Source organism: Propithecus coquereli, unplaced genomic scaffold (genome assembly GCF_000956105.1).
Source record: "Propithecus coquereli isolate 6110/MARCELLA unplaced genomic scaffold, Pcoq_1.0 Scaffold346, whole genome shotgun sequence".
Taxonomy (NCBI): Eukaryota; Metazoa; Chordata; class Mammalia; order Primates; family Indriidae; genus Propithecus; species Propithecus coquereli.
The window spans coordinates 2,353,063-2,372,169 of NW_012149130.1; the positions used below are offsets into that span (position 1 = coordinate 2,353,063).

At 54.7% G+C, this 19,107-nt stretch overlaps 1 protein-coding gene across 2 annotated transcripts in view; it reads right to left on the reverse strand.

The window, feature by feature from the left end:
• CACNA1C (calcium channel, voltage-dependent, L type, alpha 1C subunit) overlaps window positions 1–19,107 on the reverse strand; it is a 192,356-nt gene that overhangs the window by 157,485 nt on the left and 15,764 nt on the right. For both annotated transcript variants that reach the window (XM_012651032.1, XM_012651031.1), the window contains exons 3-4: window positions 18,062–18,165; window positions 10,179–10,351 (exon numbers count right to left, since the gene is read on the reverse strand). In XM_012651032.1, the coding sequence (XP_012506486.1) occupies window positions 10,179–10,351; window positions 18,062–18,165 (277 nt within the window). The remainder of the gene's footprint in view (window positions 1–10,178; window positions 10,352–18,061; window positions 18,166–19,107) is intronic.

Consider the following 19,107-nt stretch of genomic DNA (forward strand, 5'->3'; position numbering starts at 1 on the left):
ACCCTCTCCCAAGGTCATTACTTTCCATGCCAAGCAGATGCCCTCCCCTCTGGGAGTAGCAGGGCCTTTTTTCTCTGCTTCTACCAGGCATAGCAAACATCATGCCAAGCATCTGCTCAAAGCCGGACCTAGCTGACCTTAGAGAATATTAATAAATACAATGAGGTTCTAGTTCTGAACACTCCTGACAAGAAAGGGGTCTTTAATTTCTTCTTGACCCTGTGTTTAGTGTGTGTGTGTGTGTGTGTGTGTGTGTGCGCGTACACTGGCGTTTTGTTATTCTCAGAGAGTTTTGTTAACATAATAACTGGCCCGACATTGGCCACCATTATCATATCTCATGAGTCACTGACATGAGATATAATAGTTGGACAGGGTGATGTGAAACTTGGAAGTGAGAAGATAAACAAAGGCTCTTCCTTTCGCGCCAGCCTGTCCAGCATATAATTCAGGCTCTTCACCTGTCAGCGAGTCCCTGAGGACAGACCTCGTCTATCGCTCCCAAGCAAAGGCACAGACAAGGCCCGGCGCAGCTGCAGTCAGTCTTGAACGCCCCACTGGAGTCCTCAGAATGTGACTCCGGGGATGCTGGTCGACGCCGGCAGCCTTAGGCTTGGCAAATAACTTTCAGAGCATGATTTAGGAAACAAGAAGAACCTTATCAAAATTCAAAAATATATTCTTGGAAAGGAAAACCTTTCAAGTCCTCTCACCAAAGCTCATCTGCCCAGTGGATCGTATCTGAGGATCTTTGCTGGGGTACTTTTGGCCAGTCTGATGAACTAATGTGAATTAAGCCTAAACTATAAGAAATGTGTATTTTTATGACTACATAAATGGCCAAATCTTTCCTTTCTCTCTCCTCAGGCTGTGGGCAGAACAGGACATCCTACCCTTTCACTCTCGTCTGCCTGGAGGGCCTTCCCGGGGCCGCTCCTTCAGGGCTGCATTTGCAGACTCAGGGGCTCGCGCGCAACGCGGTTTTCTTGTTTGTCCTGTCCTTTGTGGCAGGGGGAGGGCCCCAGCTGTCACTAGGTGTGCGGGTCCTGCTGGTGGATCCAAACTGGGAGCAGGAAGAGGCAAGTTTGTGGCCTTGTCAGTAAAGTCCAAGTTTAGGCTCACAGTCAGGTGTTTGGAAATGGACAAAACTGCCTGTTTTGTTTCAGAAGCCCTTGCCCAGTTCCCATCTTGCTACCTTTGAGCATGTGCTGTGATTTTTCTGGAGAGAGCATTGAAGCCCGCTCATGCATTTCAGAGAAACTGCATCGGGGGGCATTGCCAGCCAGGAGGAGACTGGTCCAAGCTGATGGGAGACGGGGCCGGGCAGCACCTGCACGGGCGAGGTGTGCCTGGGGGATGAGGGATAGACTCAGGGACCTGTGGCCTCTTTCGTCCCAAAGGGTTTTAGGATTCTGTGATCTTTGGATTGTGATGGAGCCAGCCTGTGGCTAAAGGAGGAATCTAGGGCCTGACCCCGGGATACAGAAGGATGATAATACGTAAATGTGCAGCCCTCCTCTCCCGACCGTCGCCCAGCCTCACGCTGCGGTTCTCCTCCCACTGGACCACCCTTAAGCAAACACTCCGTTGTTTCTGACCTGGCTTCATTCCTCTAACCGTGTGGCTTCAGCACAAAGCGACCACAGCGACTAACAGTCCAGTCCTTACAGCGAGTATCATAGTTATTTAAGAGGACAAAGTCTCTCCCACCATACGGGGGCCTAAATCTCCCCCGGAAACACCGCGGCTCTCACCAGAGGCACACGGAATCATGGCGCCGCCGAAGCCCTGTGTGTGGGGCTGTCACTCAACACTTTTTCATAAGGCATTTAATGATGAGGGCAGGGACTCAAAGAGGAAGAAAGTCGCTCGGGATTCCACACGTGGCACCTTTTAGGGTAAGGGGCTGCTCGTGGGTGTGTCTGCAGTCAGGGACAGAAGACAGGCCTTTGAACAGCAGGGGCAGAGGGTCAGGGCAGCTCCCGCCACTGGAGAAGGGCAGACCAGCTCCCGGGAGGATCCCTCCCAGGGGCGCGGCACTGCCATAAGGCCCCGCGAGCCCTAGGGCTAACGAGCACGAGCTGTTTGTCCTGGGGACCCCAGGGCCAAAGCTCAGGATGTGCAGGCCCTGGACTCTCCTCGTGGACCAGCTCCCCGCGCCGGCTTCTCTGTCCTCCCAGCCCACTTTCTCACCTCTAAATAATTTCTGCCTGTGCTGTCAGCCGCCATCGACTCTCTGGGGGCTACCACGAGTATGGCTACAACTGGACAACAGGCATTTGGTCAACTAGGCGAGACTGTGGAGCGTGAGTGAGAGGTTACTAACGCACGCTCCTGCCTCCCAAGAGGACTCTCCACGCGACGAGAGGGCTGGGCCCTACCCACCCGCTAGGGCAGCAGGTATGAGGCCGTGAGTATGGCAGTGCCCGTCCTGACGGGGACGGTCTGGAGGGCCTGAGCCGAGCTGTGCTCTCTGTGCCGGGCTGGAAGGCCAGGGAGGAGCAGGGGAGGTAAGCAGAGAAAGGGTGCTCTAGGCAGAGGAGGCGAGAAGCGTGAGGGCCAGAAACAGGAGAGAAGGCGTGTCTGGAAGCAGGAAGCTGTCTGGTTTTGCTGCAGGGCAGCAGGGAATGATGTGGTTCAAGCTCTTCGCTGGACAGATCAGAGATGCCTAGATACCAAGAGAAGATACTCAGGCTTTGTTCTATAGCCACGGAGGGACATTCAAAGCTTCTGAGCAAGGGAATGACACCGTCGGCTCTGGAAATACTGCTCTGGCTGCACGGCACGTGTGCGTGGGCTGGGGCTGGAAGGCAGGCAGTGAGGTGGCTACAAGTCCGGCGGGGGGAGGCGGAGGGAGAGGAGGGAAGGTGAGAGGGATGTGCCAGGGGAGGGATTGGAAAGACTGGACCGATTGGACTGATAGGAATTGATAACTATGGAGGTGCAAGGGAGAGGGAGGAGGAAGGAGGCTCTACAGCCCGGAGAACTGGGAAGTGGTGAAGCCACTGGACAGAGAAGTAGACTGGGAAGACGCTGGTTTGGGCTGAGACCTGCTGGAAGGCAGAGGATGCTCTCCTGGCCGTGGGGAAGAGCGGGCCTTCCAGGCTCCACTCCCCAAGGACTCCCAGCGTGCTTGGGGTTCGAGAGCTGACAGCCGTTTGCTCAGGCCCTGCAGGGTGGCTGGTTGGCCAGTGGTCCCAGGAACACAGCTGCCCACTCATCCCCTCCAAACCACAGGACGGCCCCCTGCCCCTAAGAGACCGCACAGCTGCACAGCACGGCTCAGACCCTGCTGCTGCCGGGCCCTGCGCGGGGGCTGCTCCGTTCCCGCCACGGACGTCAGCAGTGAGAGTGAGACCAGCACAAAGGCAGGTGTCTAAAAGGAGTGCAGGACCCCACTGCCGGTGCGTTTCTCAGCTGATGTTGCCCATACTCTCCGCAATAAATAAACCACTTGCGTTGTGGACTTTGCTGGCTCGTTATTACTGTCTTGGCCTGGGACACTTCCCAAAGTCAGAGCCCTGGAGTGCTGATGTCTGTGCCAGCTGCCCACCCACTGCCCGGGTCCTCGGGGCATGGCCCCGGCTCTCTTCCTGCCCGCAGAGCAGCTGTGGGCTGAGAGCCTCATGGGGGTGGGGGACGGGTGTCTTCCGAAGGCGAACAGAGCCTTCGTTGCCGAAGATTTGGCTCCTTTCTGTTGACCTCATGTTGGTCACGGGAGCCCACAAAAGTCTCCTGTCAGAACGTGTGTGCCTTTCTCTTCTCTGCTCCAGAAGCACACGGCACATTCGGTGAGTCTGCCACGGCCTCCTGACAGTTCCGAGCCAGCAAGCCTTGCCCACAGCTGGCAGGAACGTCAGGCAGCTCACGGAGACCGGCTGGGTGTGCCCACTTCTCGCTGCACACGCAGCCCAGCCCTCGGGGGAGCGGCCCACTGCTCACAGGCCAGAAAAGGGCGTCTGCGAGCTTATGGGGCCGGACGGCCTAGTCAGACTGTGCTCCAAAGGGGATGTGCTACCGGTGGGCATCCTGGACCCCTGCCATGACAGGACCCCCCCACTGACGTCCTGCATATGCCACCAAGTCCACAGGGCCCCACTCGTGGGTATTAATTACTACCGGAACCGGAGAAATCCACGCACAGCCTCACTGCAGAGCCCCAGGTACAGCAGCCCCCGCTGATCTCACTTCTCAAGAACCCCCGACGCTTCCCACAGCACGGCAGCCCTCACCGCTGCCCCTGCGGACGGGCCCATTTGCCTGTTTTCCTATGGCACTTTCCAAGAGTGGGGAATGATCTAGAGCTATTGGAAAGAAAACGTGTTCATGAAAGGAAATGAATTGGAAAGGAAGTCATTAATGATGCCACAAGGAAGCCACTTCTGAACAGACCGAGCAATGCGCGGCTCAGGTCCAGCGATGGTCTCAGCTCTCCCGTTCTACCAGCTCGGGGCAGCGCAGAACTCGCCACAGCCAGTCCAGGCACGCGCTCGAAAGCACGTGTGTGCGTTTGACTCTCACAGGTCACAGCGTCCTCAAGCCCTGGGCTGCGTCAGGTCACAGGGACACAGGTGCATTGAAGGCAAAGGAGCTCTCAGTGTAGCCCAGCTAGAGACGGGCAGAGAGGTGGTTACAATTCCACGAGGTAAGAGGGGACATGCCCTGAGAGCCAGGAGGGACGTTAGGGAGTGCTATGGCCTGGGGTGTTCGAGAAGGCTGGCGTGCTGGGCAGAGTCCTGGGTGGGACCGGGAGACCGGGCGCGAGGGCTGACTTCCCCGGTGTGCAGTGAGTGTAGGCGGTTTCCCATCTTGGGCTCCAGAAACCTGACCTCTACGTCAACTTTCCAGCACTGGTTTTCTAGGGTTCTGATGAGGACCCGCTGGGAGTTACTGGGAGGCTCAGGGGCCGTATCTAGAGTCTGCGCGAAGGTGTCCGCTCTGTCTGAGGGGTCAGCAGGGCCCTCTGAAGCACAATCACTTAAGAGTGCAAAGTAAGAACAGAATCAGTGACAAAAACAAATGTTAGTGTTTCCTCTCATGTCAGATGCTTCATGGGGTTGTGTCGTGGATATCAAGAAGTGGCAACTCCTGGCCGCGAGCTAGGTCCAGGGCAAATATTGATTGTACTGATTAGATTTTTTAAAGAAGCAGATCACCACGCACATGTCCTTGACACGCACATTACACAAGCCAGTGATATTCCGAGTCCTGCTCTCCGGCCGCACGGGGCCCTTTCGTGGGCGGCTGCGGCTCCCACGAGCCCTCACATCTCTGCATCTCAGTGATCCGTGACCCAGACTCTGCAGGGCAGGCGGCGGCCTGTGGCTCTGCTGGTTAATGATGATTGCAAAAGTGGCTCCTGAGTCACACAACCGAGTGCCACTGGTGTAAATGTTTAATCCTGCTCATCGGGGTGGAAATGCGACGTTTTGGGTCCAGCGTCTTTCTGTTTTTATACGCGCATCCACAAAACGCCTGTCTTAGACCCCAAGCTTTAGAGGGCTGGGGCTGCATTTAAACTGCCCTAATGACATGGGAGAGAGATTCCCGCACGGGTGAATACTTAATAAATGCATTTTTTTTTTGTTCTTGAGGGTGAAAAAGAGGGAAGAAAACCCCTACTCTTTCTCTTTCTGTATGGCTTCTTCCTCTAATGCCTGGCCTTCCATCAGCTTTGACATCGGACTTGGATGACGGACCCTGTCCCTGGGAGCAGTGCTCTCTACCGATGACAACCACCCGTGAGAAGTGATGGTTTTGCAACTGGGGCCTTTAAGAGGGATGCCCGTGGCTGCTCTCAGGGGAGGGAGAAGCAGTGGCCAGAGGGGGAGGCCTTGACGTTACCCTCATCTTTGCCCAGCGAGAAGAGGGTCTTTGGAGGCTGCACGCAGGCAACAGTGCATATACACGTGCCTTTCTTCCTTGTTTGCTGCCTTTTTGGCCCCGCAATGGCTCCCGAGTGTCATGTCCTTTTTCCCCAGGCCGTCTGTAACCACTGCATGATGAAGGGCTGGGCGTTAGACCCTGACCTCCGTGGGGCCGTGGGCCTGCTGGAGTGACTGGGTAAGTCTTCTCTCCCCTTTCTGGTGTCCTGGTGGCCAAACTGCCCAGATCGCTGACAGCTGGGCCATGCCAGCAGAGCGGGAAGCCCGCAGAGCAACGCTTAGTGCCATTCTAGGAAGCTTATGGACTGAGACTCACAGAGGAAGACTCTGATTTACCATTAGGCTTTTGCCCCCAACGTCCTGCCAAACGGCCCTTGTCAAGGCACCAGCGAGCCCCACCGCGCGTGCAGTGGCCGGCTTCTGTCCTGTTCGCAGCGTTGACTCCCGTCCTTTGCATCTCCCTCTCGGGCCACACCTTTCTAAGTCTCTTCTGCTAGTTCCTTCTCGCCACTCCTATTTCCACACACTGGGAGGCCAGGTCTCAGTTCTTGGACCCCATCTCATTTCTGCCCACACTCGCTCCCTAGTGATCTCGTCCAGACAAACGGGTTAAGTGTCTTCTCTGTGTTGTTGACTCCCCAGTGAGTCAGTCCCAGACCTCCGCCCTGGACTCAGATTTGCTCCCGGTTGCTGCCCAACATCTGCACTAGGACGTCTGATGGTGTTTCAGACGTACAGGCCCGACATGGGTTTCTTGAGCCTCCTGCCCTGACACCTCTTCCTCTCACAGCCTTCCCCATACTGATAAATGACAATTCTACTCTTAGCGTCATATAGGACAATGGCCTTGGAGTAGCTCTGACTCCCCTCTCACATCCCGTATCTGAGACGTCTGCAAACGACGTCATCCTGGAGTCTGACCTTGCCCCCCGCCGGTGCCGAGACGAGGCCCAGCCTCTCCAGCAGCAGCCCCCCCGCCCCCCGACGGGGCCCTGCCTTGGTTCCCTCTGCTCATGTCTCTCGGGGCACACCGCTCCTCGCTCGAGACCTCCAGAGCGGCCTGGCCGGGTTCTTAGGGCGGTACACACGGACTACCCCGGCACCCTGGCCCGGCTCCCACCACCCTCCCCTCGGCTGCATCCTCTCCCGCTGCACGCGCCTCCCCTGCTCCGGACACGTCCGCCACACGCCTGCCTCCGGCCTTCTCACCAGCTTTCCTCTGCCTGGAAGTCTCTTTTCCCAAATATCCACACAGTCCCTTTCCTGACCACCTTCAGGGTGTTAGCACAACGCCGCCACTCCGGGAGACGCAGTCCCGGCGACCACGTCTCAGTCACACCCGACTGTTTCATTCCCTCCGGAGCTGCCGCTCCGACTGCGTCCCACTCACGGTCCGCCCCGCGCTAGAGCACACGCTCCACGAGGCGGGGGCTTTGACTCCTCTGCTCGCTGCTGGCCGCCAGTGCCAGAGCAGTGCCTGGCGGAGAGCAGGCCTTTAACGCGCGGGTGGAAGGACGGACGGACGAGCTGGATACATCTTTGCTCACGACTTGCTGACCACTTCGTTTACTCCAGCCGTTTAGAGAAACCCCTCCCTACCGCACACTTTCTGTCTTCCTCTCGCCCGTTTCTTCCACTTCCGTGGTAGCCTTTTCCCCCAGGAAAAGCGAGTGGCTGGTTCCCCTTAGGGGTGCTTGGCAACCACGCAGCGATGCACGGGGAGCTGGTCCCACACGGCACCCAGCTCCGCCTCACGGGCGCCATGCCCGGGCACGCGGGGCACACTGACCGGGCGCTGCCCGGGGCAGAAGCAGCGCCGGAGCCGCTGACCAAAGCAATCGACCTTTTGTCTTAAAGCACTACGCAGTTTTTGAGATGGAAAGAACCGGCGAATATCCCATGCTGTAATCTTTTAGAGACCTCAAGGCCGAACTACTAGGCTACCTGAAACACACCTGCGTCTCAATTTGTGCAGGAGTTCTCCCCTTGTGTTTGTTTCAAAGGGCAAACCATGAAGTCCCGAATATAAGAACATTGTTTCCCAGCCGCAGATTCTCCTTTACTGCGAGGCTCTTAGGACTCCGACTCCTTAATCATTTAATCACTTCAACTCCGCTTTTGACTGGATGACCCAGTAGACGTGGTCCTGTGGACTCTCGTCCTGGCTCCATCCCTCAGTCCCGCACGTGCATTTTACTCTCTGCACCTTGCTGCTTTGGATGTTTACTCCCTATGCCCATCCCCATGGAACTGTCCCACCAGCATTTCCGCTAGTGAAGGAACCAGGCTCCCGTTTCAGTCCCCCAAATGCTCCTCCAGCCACCAGGGAGCAGTGCAAGGCGAGAGGAACAACAGTCTCGGGAGTCTGGTTTCATCCACAGTTGGGCTTATGACAACCTTGGCAGAGACTCTGTCTACTGGGGCAGGCAATTCATTACGCTCTTCTCCACGCCCGGCCAGAGTGTGGGGAGACAGGCCTCATCAGCGTGATGCGCTCCGGCAGCAAAGAATCCGCCACGCTGGGAACTCTCCTCGGAATTTATCCATTTACTGGGCGAGGCAGAGAAGCAGCACATGTCCCCTCGGCTGCTCTTGCTTTAGGCAGAGAACAGAATGCCACGTGTCTCCGCGGATGGCAACTGTCTGCTAAGGACGCAGCAGATAGTGCACATTTTAATAGCACACGCTAAGAAACATGCTCATCACCATTAATCACGAGCTAGGGGCTCCACTCCGGCTGGCTGGGACAGATTCCTGTGTTCGGAGGTAAGCTTCTCCGTGGCTCGTGGGCCGGTTTATTTATCTGCCATCCGCTTCATGCCACGAACTAATCGGCTGCTCCGCAGTTGCATCCACAGTGTCACAGACGCTGTCAGGCATTTTTCCAGAAAGACCCTCAATGGCATCATTGCTCATTGTTATAATCCATCACAGGCCCCGACTTCCAGCTTGCAAAGCTACTTAGCAGAGTATGAAGGCCCCCTTAGGTCACCAAGTTATGTTGTCACCAGCCCCTTGTGTTGGTGTGCCTTAATTTTGTATTTGCGCCTTGAGCAGAGTTATCGGAAAGGGAGGAGTTGATAGATTTATTAACTCAATCTTTGAAATGAGAGAGCAGAGACTTTGTTCTCTGCGAACATCTTGGCTGTCTTCTCCCTCTTCCTCCACCCGTTCCTCCCCTTGGGGGTCTCTGCATCGCTCTCTCTGCGTAGGGCCAAGTGCTGGCTCCCTGCTCTCTACAAACATCCTGGTAAGCTCTTTAACCTGCTTGGTTCCTCAACTACTCTAGATGCTCAATGTTTAGGAACCTGGTTTTAGGTTAGGCTGCTTGAGAGGACAGAAACGCACCTGTGCCAACATGTAAAATGAAAGAGAGAGATACTGCGCACAGAAAGAGGGAGAGAGAGTCAGAGATCAGGGCCCTGTGAGACACACAGAGTAGGCAGAGCTCACCCAGTGGTTCTCAAATTCACCACGCACCCCAAACACCTGGGGCCCCATCCTCAGAGTTTCTGAGTCACTGGGTCTAGAGTGGGGGCCAAGTATTTGCATTTCTCACGTGACACTGCTGGTCCAGGGGCCACACTTTGAGAACCACTGGGCTGATCTGATGAGAGCCTGAATTTCCATGGTTCATCATCTTTGACATGCTGCTAGTCAATATCCTCTACCACTCCTTTCCATCCCAGCAGTAGCCTGCCCGACCATCTGCCCCAGAAAACCCCAGAGGAAGGGATCTGGCTCAATTTCTGTAATCCGACTGTTCTGCCAACTCCTCTGGGCTTCCCCGACTCTGACCTTTGAATCTACCTTCCTTAGGAGGAAGCTTCGACTCCCTTTCCCATGAGAAAGTTCAATGGTGCCTGGAAGTCTACTGCAAACGTGGGGAGAATCCCACGCAGGTATGAAGTTTTCCAGGTGGCTGTTTGGGAGAAACTGTTCCTTTCAAAATAGCCTGGAGCAGGAAGCCTGCTTCTCTGCCCAAAGAGATGGAGGAGGACTAGGAGGAGGAGGATGTTTGATTTAAAAAAAGGCTTCACCTTAGCAAACTCTCAACTGTCTTACAAGGTCAAAGATCCTCAGAGGAATATGCGGTTTCACAGAGCAACAGCAATGATTTCCCACTTGTGACTAATTTCCATGAGCAGCAAGTGATTGTGATCATTGGGACGAATGCTGCTCCAGGGGGACAGACCCTGGGTTGTAAAGAAAGGCTGGTGGTAAAGGTTTCGAGCCGACCGGTGCTGTCCCCTCTCCCAGAACCCAGCCCCAAGACAGAAGACGGCTGCTCACTGTTTCGAGGTTTCTCCTCGTCCATGCCTTCGTCCTCGTTCTCGGGGTCAATGTCTTCTGCCTGAGTGATCCAATCCAGGTAGCCTTTGAGATCCTCTTCCAGCTGCTGCTTCTCCCGCAGCTTCTGGAAATCTCCCCGAGCCTTGGCCTTCTCCCTCTCTTTGGAAAACTCTCTGGCGAGAGCGGGAGGAGCAGGCAGGGCAGGGGAGTAGGAGAAGGGGAGCAGCAAGAGGGCCATGGAAGGAGAGAGGGAGAAACAGAGTGTTAATTGCTTTGCGCCCAGAAACATGCCCACACACCCCTCTCCACACACAGCTCTCCAGCAGCCCAGGTTTCACGCTTGCAGAGATGGAAAGCAGCACAGAAGGGGACACTCCCCACACAGGCCGTGAGAGTCTAAGGGGTGCGTAAAGTCCATCTTCCTCTTTCCTGGTTTTGCCTTTCAATAACAAGTGTTTGCCAAAGGCCTGCAAACCCTTCCAGACGGTAACTGAAAACACCCACGAGTTATGGAAGCTGCATTTTCATTCCACCCAGGACCGGGTGGTAACTGAGAAATCCCACAGGAGCCTACAGGGGACACCAGGTGTTGGGATGGGCAGTGTGCCCAAGCCCACTCACTCGCACTGGGTCCCGAGAGCTGGTGGTGCGTGTCTCTTCCCAGCTCTGGCTTCAAGGATGTCCCGTGGGGAGCTTGAGACCGGCCACGGTGGGAGCATTTACACCACAGTAACTGGCAAATGCTAGGAGCCAGGGCTTCCCTGGAGCCGACTGTGGAATATTCACCCACGCACCACGGACTGAGGACCAGGAGAGGTAAGCTCCTCAGTCCCTACTCCTACTGCCAGAGCTCAACCTGCTGCTCCTGGCGTGCCCGGAAGGGTATCTAATGTAGAGAAGGCTCTTTCCCACATGGAGACAAATGAGGATTCCAAACACAAGAAAATGTCCTGGGGGCTGCCCTTTTGGTGGAAAAAAAAAATCCAATCAGAATAGAAAAATACATAAAATCAAGATGACATAAAAGTTAAACGATGCATTCAGCTTAAAGTAATAATGAGTAGAAATTGGAATTGTATTGGGATTTGTTGGATGAAGGTCCTACTGCAAAAGTTCTGACAGAATGACTATTTTTTTTCTATTTCCTATGATTCTGTCCTAATTTTCTGATTTCAGATTCACTTTCTGGCACGGAGGCAGCTGGCAGCAGAGAGCAGCCACCAACAAGGCGCGTTCTCAACTCTCGAGGCAAGTCTGTGCCTTTTCTTCCACAACAGGTCTATGTGAGGATTTGTCTCCGCTGCGCAGGCTGCGGGGAGGTGGCCCTTGGTGGTGTGCGTGTGTGTGCGTGTGTACTCGCACAGGCCTCCTGGCTAATTCCTGGAGCCTCGGTTCCTCCTCCTCTCTCCAGCGAAGGCCCGGTTGGGGAGGAGAGGCTGCTGAAACCACCTGGAAGAATGTCCTGCACGAGCCACGCTGAGGAAAGCGCTGTGGAAGGAAGCGCAGCGCCAATAAACCACAGGGGACGAGAGCTCCGCTCCTGAGCACACCGTCACGTGGCACTGCTGTCACCACACATGTCGTCTGGCGTTTGCATTCTGCCTGTGCCACTCAGAGAGCATAGATTTCAGCACACACCATTTCTACGGCGACGTGGGGCCCTGGCGGGGTCTAGGGAACTTTGTAATTGGCAAATGTGGGGCCTCTAAGCTAACGAGTTCTCTTCAACTGCTGCCTTAATGATGCTCTGGGCTGGATTGAATTTTCTTCTTGAATTTGATTGAATCCAATTCTAATTGGATTGAACTTGCTGTTTCTCGGGCATCCTGCCAACCAACGGGTACCTTCATTTCCTTCCCAGGGAGTTTTATGCCAGGAAGAGGGGCCGACTGACAGCTCACGGAGGAGACAGAGGCCTTGTGTTTCTTTGCGCTCTCCCTGCTCTCGCTGTCGGGGATGGGCACAGAAAGATGCCCAAACCTCTTATTCTCTGGACCTGGTCAGGCCTCCCAGGGCCTTGGCCTTGCTTCCTGGAGACAGTAACTTCCTATAGCATTTCCCTCCCTCTGCAAACCAACTCCAAAACTGCGTTTCAAGGGCCCCGCTCTTCACTATCTTTCTGCCTACACCCATTTGCATTCTCCGTTCCTTTCCTCTGGAGTGGGTTTGAGGTTGCAAGGGACTGAATAGCCAACGGCTCACGTCAGCTCTTTCGGAGGATTTTGCGGAGGGTTCACGTTCCGGTTACAAAACACCTACCCATACTTCTTTTGGAGTTGGGAGAACAGAACTGGGATCCACCTGGAGCAGGGACACTGTTTTACAGCCTCCTCCCCACGGACTGAAAGCTCACCATCTACACCCCCAGGCCCCTGGGGGGCTAAAATAAACATGAGGAGGAGAAAAGGAAAGGAGGTATGCTGATGATTCTGATGGGCCTGAAGATGTTTTTCTCTTGCAGAGGAGGGACAGCTACGGGCGTGAGGCGATGGAGAAGCGCACGGTAGGATCTGAGCAACGCCGGCTCCCTCGGAGCATGGGGCACAGCCAGGCTGGCGGCAGGGCGGGCGGCGAGCAGGGCTTCCCCGAAAGGCCCTGCAAAGTGAGGGATTTGTGGGTAGCAGTGCTGGCTCTCTGTACCTCCCTGCCTGGACGCCAGCCACGTGCCTGCCCTAGGGACTGTGCTAATGAAGACGTGGAGCCCAACCTGACGGGCGCCGACACCGGAGCTGGGGAGACAGTCGGTCACAGCTGTGGGATTTGGCACAAGACAGAAGTGCATCTCTTGCCAGCAAGGGCCAGCACGGACGACGAGGGGAGCGGGAGAGCCAGGGGCTGGAGGTCAGTCACGCAAAGCGAGCACGTAGGAAATCCAGTCGGTGCAAACACCGGGCTCTAGGTCCTCCGATAATCAGCACAGTTGATCTTCGTTAATGGTGGACTCCGTGTTTACGAATTTACCTACTCACTAGAGTTTGTTTACGGCCCCAACGTCGGTACTTGTGACACTTTCACAGTCACTTGTGGACACGCGCAGATGGCAAAAGCTTCACGAGTTCCCAGCTGAGGTCGAACGAGGTGATGCTCTGCCTTCCTGCTTCGGCTCTCAGGCTGTGAACAAGTGTTCTTTTTACGGTCCAGTTAGTGCCATGATTTTTGCATTTTCGTGTGTTTTGTTGGTGATTTTGCTGTTTTAAATAGCCCCCAAGCATACTGCCGAAGGACTGTCTCGGTCCCTAAGTACAAGCAGGCTGTGATGTGCCCTGTGCCCTATGGAGAATAGTGTGTGTTAAATAAGCTTCGTTCAGGCGTGAGTTACGGTGCTGCTGCCAGGAGCTCAGTGTTAATGAGTGAACGATATATATTAAACAAGGTGTCTTTAAACAGAAACACAACAAAACAAGGTTATGTATTGATTGGTTGACAAAATGCTGTGACCAGAGAGAGGCTTGGGAACCTAACCCAGCATCTCCCTGGGACTGACGGTTCGGTGCTCGCTGATCCGGTGCTGGTTCCTGGTGACTGCACAGGACGTGAATGAGAAGCACCAACCACAGACGCTGCCATCTCTCCTGCTCCCGCCCGCGAGCCATCTGTGTCCTGCCCTTCCATTGCCTTCTTCTGCACCTGGACACTGTGTCTCAGCTGCGGTGCCAGGGCCTAGTCATACTTCCAGGTTGTAAAATGCCTGCCTACCTGGGCCTCTGCTTTCTGGGGGCAAGAAACGCACCCATCTCCCAGTGGGAAAGAGCTGGGAGGTCTACCCCTGTGAGAGCCTGGGCCTTTCGCCAACCGCAGGCAGAAAGCCGAAGCCCTCTGCAACCACTTAAACAAAAAGTAGCTGGATTCCAGAGTCCAGAGACTTTCACCTCGTTACAGCTTCAAGTGCGATTCCAAGAATCTCATGGTCACTATTATCGTTCTAATTCCAGGAGGCTGGGGATTGAGATTACTAGGGGAGAAAGTAACTGCAATCCGATTATTATTTATACCAACACCAATCCTTCGTCTTGCGTAGCACTGACATGAGGATCAACACATAATGAACATGGAAGTATTGTGAAAAAATCCAAGAGATGTGTACTCATTATACTGACCCTATCTGGCTTCGTCAGACGTAAGGTGTTCTGGACATGTGAATGTTCCAGATAAAGGAGGCCTGGCCCTCTGGTGACCCAAAATCATTGAATTTCCACCTTTTAAATGGAGTGTCATCTTCTCTATCTTCATGAGCAGAACACACCAAGCACAACGCAAGCTTCCCTTGGGGCCGAAGGACGTCATTTACGGTGAGTTATGGGATATGCTGGCTGTAAACTTATCCTCAACCGATGGATGCAGGTTCGCACTCGCGCCCCCAGCCCCACAGGCTCCGCAACTGCCGTGCTGTTGGGTCGGTGGCTCTGCGCCCGCCCAGGGACCACGAAGGTTTGCGGGGCTGCCGGCACCCATGCTAAGCAGCCCTGCCCTGCTGCAGGCTTCTGGCCTGGCCTCTTTCTGTGCCACTGGCTGTCCCCAGGAGCCTGCCGTGCACTGCTTCTGTGCCACCGCTGCACACACGCCCTGCCTACTGCAGCTTCTGCTCTTCCCCTCCCCACTTCTTGACTGTCTTTTGAAAACAGGGGAGTGACCAGTCAGGGGTTTGGGGAGAGCATCACGTGGAGTTGGGGATAGGGGCTATGGTTCACGCTGCTCGGGCTCAGCCCTGGATCCTCCACTTGCCACCTGCTAGAATTCAGCTAGTTTCCTCTTGTAAACCTCACTTTTCTTCTCTGTAGAATGGAGACCGTAACGCACCCAGCTCGGAGAGTTGTCAGGAGCATTAACCCAGCGGATCCACCAACAGCACCGAGCGCAGGCCTGACACACAGAATGGGAGTGACTGCTAGTGCTATCACTGTCACAGTGAATTCCACAGCGCTCTGCACCTCTGTGAATGCTTCTGCAAAGCTGGCGTAATCAGCAGTCCGACTGAGGAGCAAGCGGGTGTTCTACTGCATTCTTGTGGTGCCTATTCTATTGTCCTGGCTAATCAAGAGGCCGCCTCGAAACTGTTGCCACAGTGTGCTCAGCCACCAGCAGCCCGACTCCAGCTTCCGTCACTGCATGGGGTGGGGGTGGCCAGTCCTTGACCTCCTTAAACCAGGAAGTGGAGGTGCTCACTCGGAGACACCTCTTTGCCCTTCTGGGCAGGCGTCCTACCAGTGACTCTGGAGCTGCGTGAGCAGATGCTGGCGAAGGTCTCCAGGAAAGACCAGTGTACGGACTGAGGCTCCCAGGTTCACACGTCACGTAGCCTTAACGTTTCTGTTCTGAATCAACCGACATTTTCGAGTACAACTAAGTGCCAGGTTTTGGGTGAGATGTCCAAACACACCCTGTCTCATGTGGACGAAGTCAGGCCATGGCCTTCAAAAGGACTTTTTCTTTAACGTCAGCAGCTTCTGTCATTTGGCTCCTCTGCTTTGGCACCACGGGGAGAAGCACTCCTGCGGTGGGGGGAACAGGACGACTTGTCACAGCTCTGCTTACCCAGCCCTCAGGTCTACCCTCATCCTCCACTTCAGACTCCTGCGGAGAACTTCGCCTGCTCAGATTTGGTTCCTAATCTCTAGGGGAAGACAGTGGAATTATATTTTTTTAAAAGTTTCAAGCTGTGGCTTGTGTTACTGTTCAAGCTCATTCAATGTACGTCTACCGGGAGGTGATGGGAACCGAGCTGTGCCCGGCTCTGGCCCTGGTTCTGCTACTTGCCAGCAAAGTGACATTGTGTAAGTCACTTAACATGCCTGGGTTTATACTCCTCATCTTTGAAAGGAAAGACTGGAATAGTTCCAACATTTGATGATTCTATTTGGTAATTCCAGTTGTGACTGGCACCAGTGATGATAGTCACTGCGGAGACAGCACCGCAACTGAGCACTCACTATGCACCAGTCACCGGCTCAGTGTCTCACACAGGTGATCCCACTCTGTCGTCACAGCCACCTGGGAGCTGCTTCCATCACCTTGATTTTTTCAGATGGGGAAGGAAGGTTTCGAAAGGGGAAGCTGTCCAACGACAGGTATCCAGCAAGTGCAGAGCTGGGATACTCGAGTTTCCCTCTTGAACTGGGGTGATTTTTTTCAATGCTTTCCTTGGAGAATCACATAAAAAACAGGGGCATTTTCTTGTGTTTGAACATAAAAATGAAAACCTCCTACCCTCCAGGCAACTAACCAGGAACTCACATTGTTCTACTCGTCCTTTTCTATCCCTGATGGAAGGCACTGGTCCCGTGTGGCCTCGCCTTGGCAAAGGGCTTGATGTCACCCGGGTCTCCACCCTGGCCCCACTACTGGAAGGGGTGAGGGCGGGGGCAGGTTCTTTCCTTCATGGGATTCCGAAGGTGACCCCAGTGCTCCTGCCCTGTATTAAACTGCCACAGGAGGCGGAGTGGCTGGGCCCCCGTTCACATGCCGAGTGAAAGGGAAGAGAAATCTTTCTCCTTATGCTTAAATTTCTCCCAGCATTAAGGTCTTTGGATTTCTAGGAACGACTGTTCAAAGCAGCTGACCTGTCTCAAGCGGAGCAGAAAGAGGGTACCCCCACCCCCGTAGCAAAGGCAGCAGAGTGGGTCACCGCGAGCAGGTCACCGGGAGCCTTTAGGTGTCAGGCCTCGGCCTGGCTGACGTGCACTTCCACAGGTCAAAGGTGGCCACCCTCAGGGCCACTGGACGCTCCAACCACATGCTCCGTTTACGATTTCATCTGAACAAGCCGAATTAGGTAGACTAGACAAACTTAAAGGAAAGTGTATTCCACCTCTGTTCTCAAGCAATCTATGGCCTTCAACAGGTAAGTGTCCCTTTTCACAAAAGGACACCCAGAGATGGACGGATCAGCCCACGAGTCAGGACTGAAAAGAATAAGATTTGGAGCCTGTATTTGTTGTTCGCATTGAAACCAACCCCTTCTTGCCCTGGCCTGCTCACCACCGGGTGACAGTGATGTGAAATCTTTTCCGTCAGCCCGCCACAAGTCGTGACCGGCCCAAGAGGGCAAGCACGTGCCTACCCGCAGGCTGCCACATACGAGGAAAGCGCCAGTCTATGAACCCCTCAAATTCACGCGACCACAGTGGTCCCACTCGAGGGTCTCACCAGGCCACTCCTCAAGTTGAGGATGTCAGCAAGGCACAAGGAGACGTATCCTGCCTACCCGAACAGCTGCCTGAGGCTGCACAGGCGTTGGGTGAGCTGGCAGGACACAGAGAGGACCAGACATGTCTCCCCAGTCTACCAACCAAACCAATGGGTTAATTCTCGTGTGTCTGACCTTTTACCCAGCCAGGCCGAGGACATTCACTGCAAGGCTCCCAAGGTGACCCCTTACCCAAGGTTCATCAGAGCCAGGAAAAGAATAGAGCCAGGAAGAGCAGAAAGAATAAATAAAAAATAAATGGAAAAATCAAGACCTTTTTCCTTGGTCCTGCTTACCCGCTAAGAACACCGAGAACCAAGTTAAGTACAAAAAATGACCCTATGATGATTAGTGTAACAAAATAGATCCAGGGCCAGTCCCTTCCTACGGCATCATTGACCTGGAAGAACGGAATGATAGTTAGTGAGACACACTCAGCAACCGAGCACGGCCGGCGCCCGTCCCTGGTGCCCGGGACGCCGACCCGAGCAGCACCGGGGCCAGGATCCTCCAGGTGCCAATCAGAGGCCAGATAGCCTGCCCAGCCAGGGTCAGGATTTGTGGTTGAATGGAGACTTTCGTTTCTGGTTTTCCTGGGCCTGTTAGGGTCCCGTCCCTGAGGATCCTGGCAATGGGTCTGCTGGGACCTGAGACCTTGCTCGGCTGCATTGTAAGGAGGACGTAGAAACGGTCAGCTTACCCGCTCAACACACCGAGAACCAGATTTAGAACGAAAAAGGATCCAAAGATGACCAGACTGACAAAGTACACCCAGGGTAACTCATAGCCCATAGCGTCCTGCATCTGGAAAGATGAGGGAAAGTTAGGAAGAGAGAAAGCAGAATTGAGTTAGAGCAAGAGGCAGGTAGAAAGGTGTGTGGACAGGTCTCGAGGAGATGAATGGGGCTGAATTTGGGTTTTGGCTCAAGACCCACCGTCACCCTTGGCACCATCTACATTCAAAACACTTCCCAGTGACTGCAAAGGACCCTCACAGGCTCTGCCTCAAGAGGAATGTCTGGTTCTCTCTGATTTTTTATTTTTTGGAACAGAAAAATTCCCCTAATGTTTTCTATTCACTTGTCTGAGAAGGTGGGTCACCTCGAAAAATAATTTCTTCAGCATGGGATGGCTTTAGCTGAGCTGGGTTTACGTGGCCACAAAGTCTTGCGCTGCGCCCTGAGGCACACTGCCCTTGGCGTCTGAAGTGCGGCGGCTCTCACGGGCGGGCCTGGAGAACTGACACTCTCGAGGACACGTGAGGAAGGAGATCTTCCCCAAGGGCCTGCGCCTGGGCCCTGGGCCGTGCCCAGCATTGCGGGGCTAAGCCCCCGTGCTGTGTAAGCACGCAGGCCAGGGCCCGGAGAGGCAGTTGTTTTGGTTTATGTATTCCAAGAAAGGTTCCTGTGTCGGCAACTACAGCTTAGACGGAAACAGTCCCTAACCTGGGACCTGGGACTGGAACTACCCGGATGACGGAGACAGCTCGCAGACCCCCTACCGTGGCTGGGGGCAGTCACACACCAGGGCTGGACCCTCTGGGCCGGGGAGAGCTCACCCAGAGCGTCTGTTTCCAATTCCATGTTCAGTGGCTTCACGGTGGCAGCCTGACAATGGCCACGGTGGGGTATTTACACCACTGAAATGGGCAAGCACTACGAGTCGGCCCCTCCACCCTGCCCCTGGGGAGGGACTGTTAAGCATTCACCAGCTCACTACTCACTAGAGTGCGTGTGAAGATAGAGA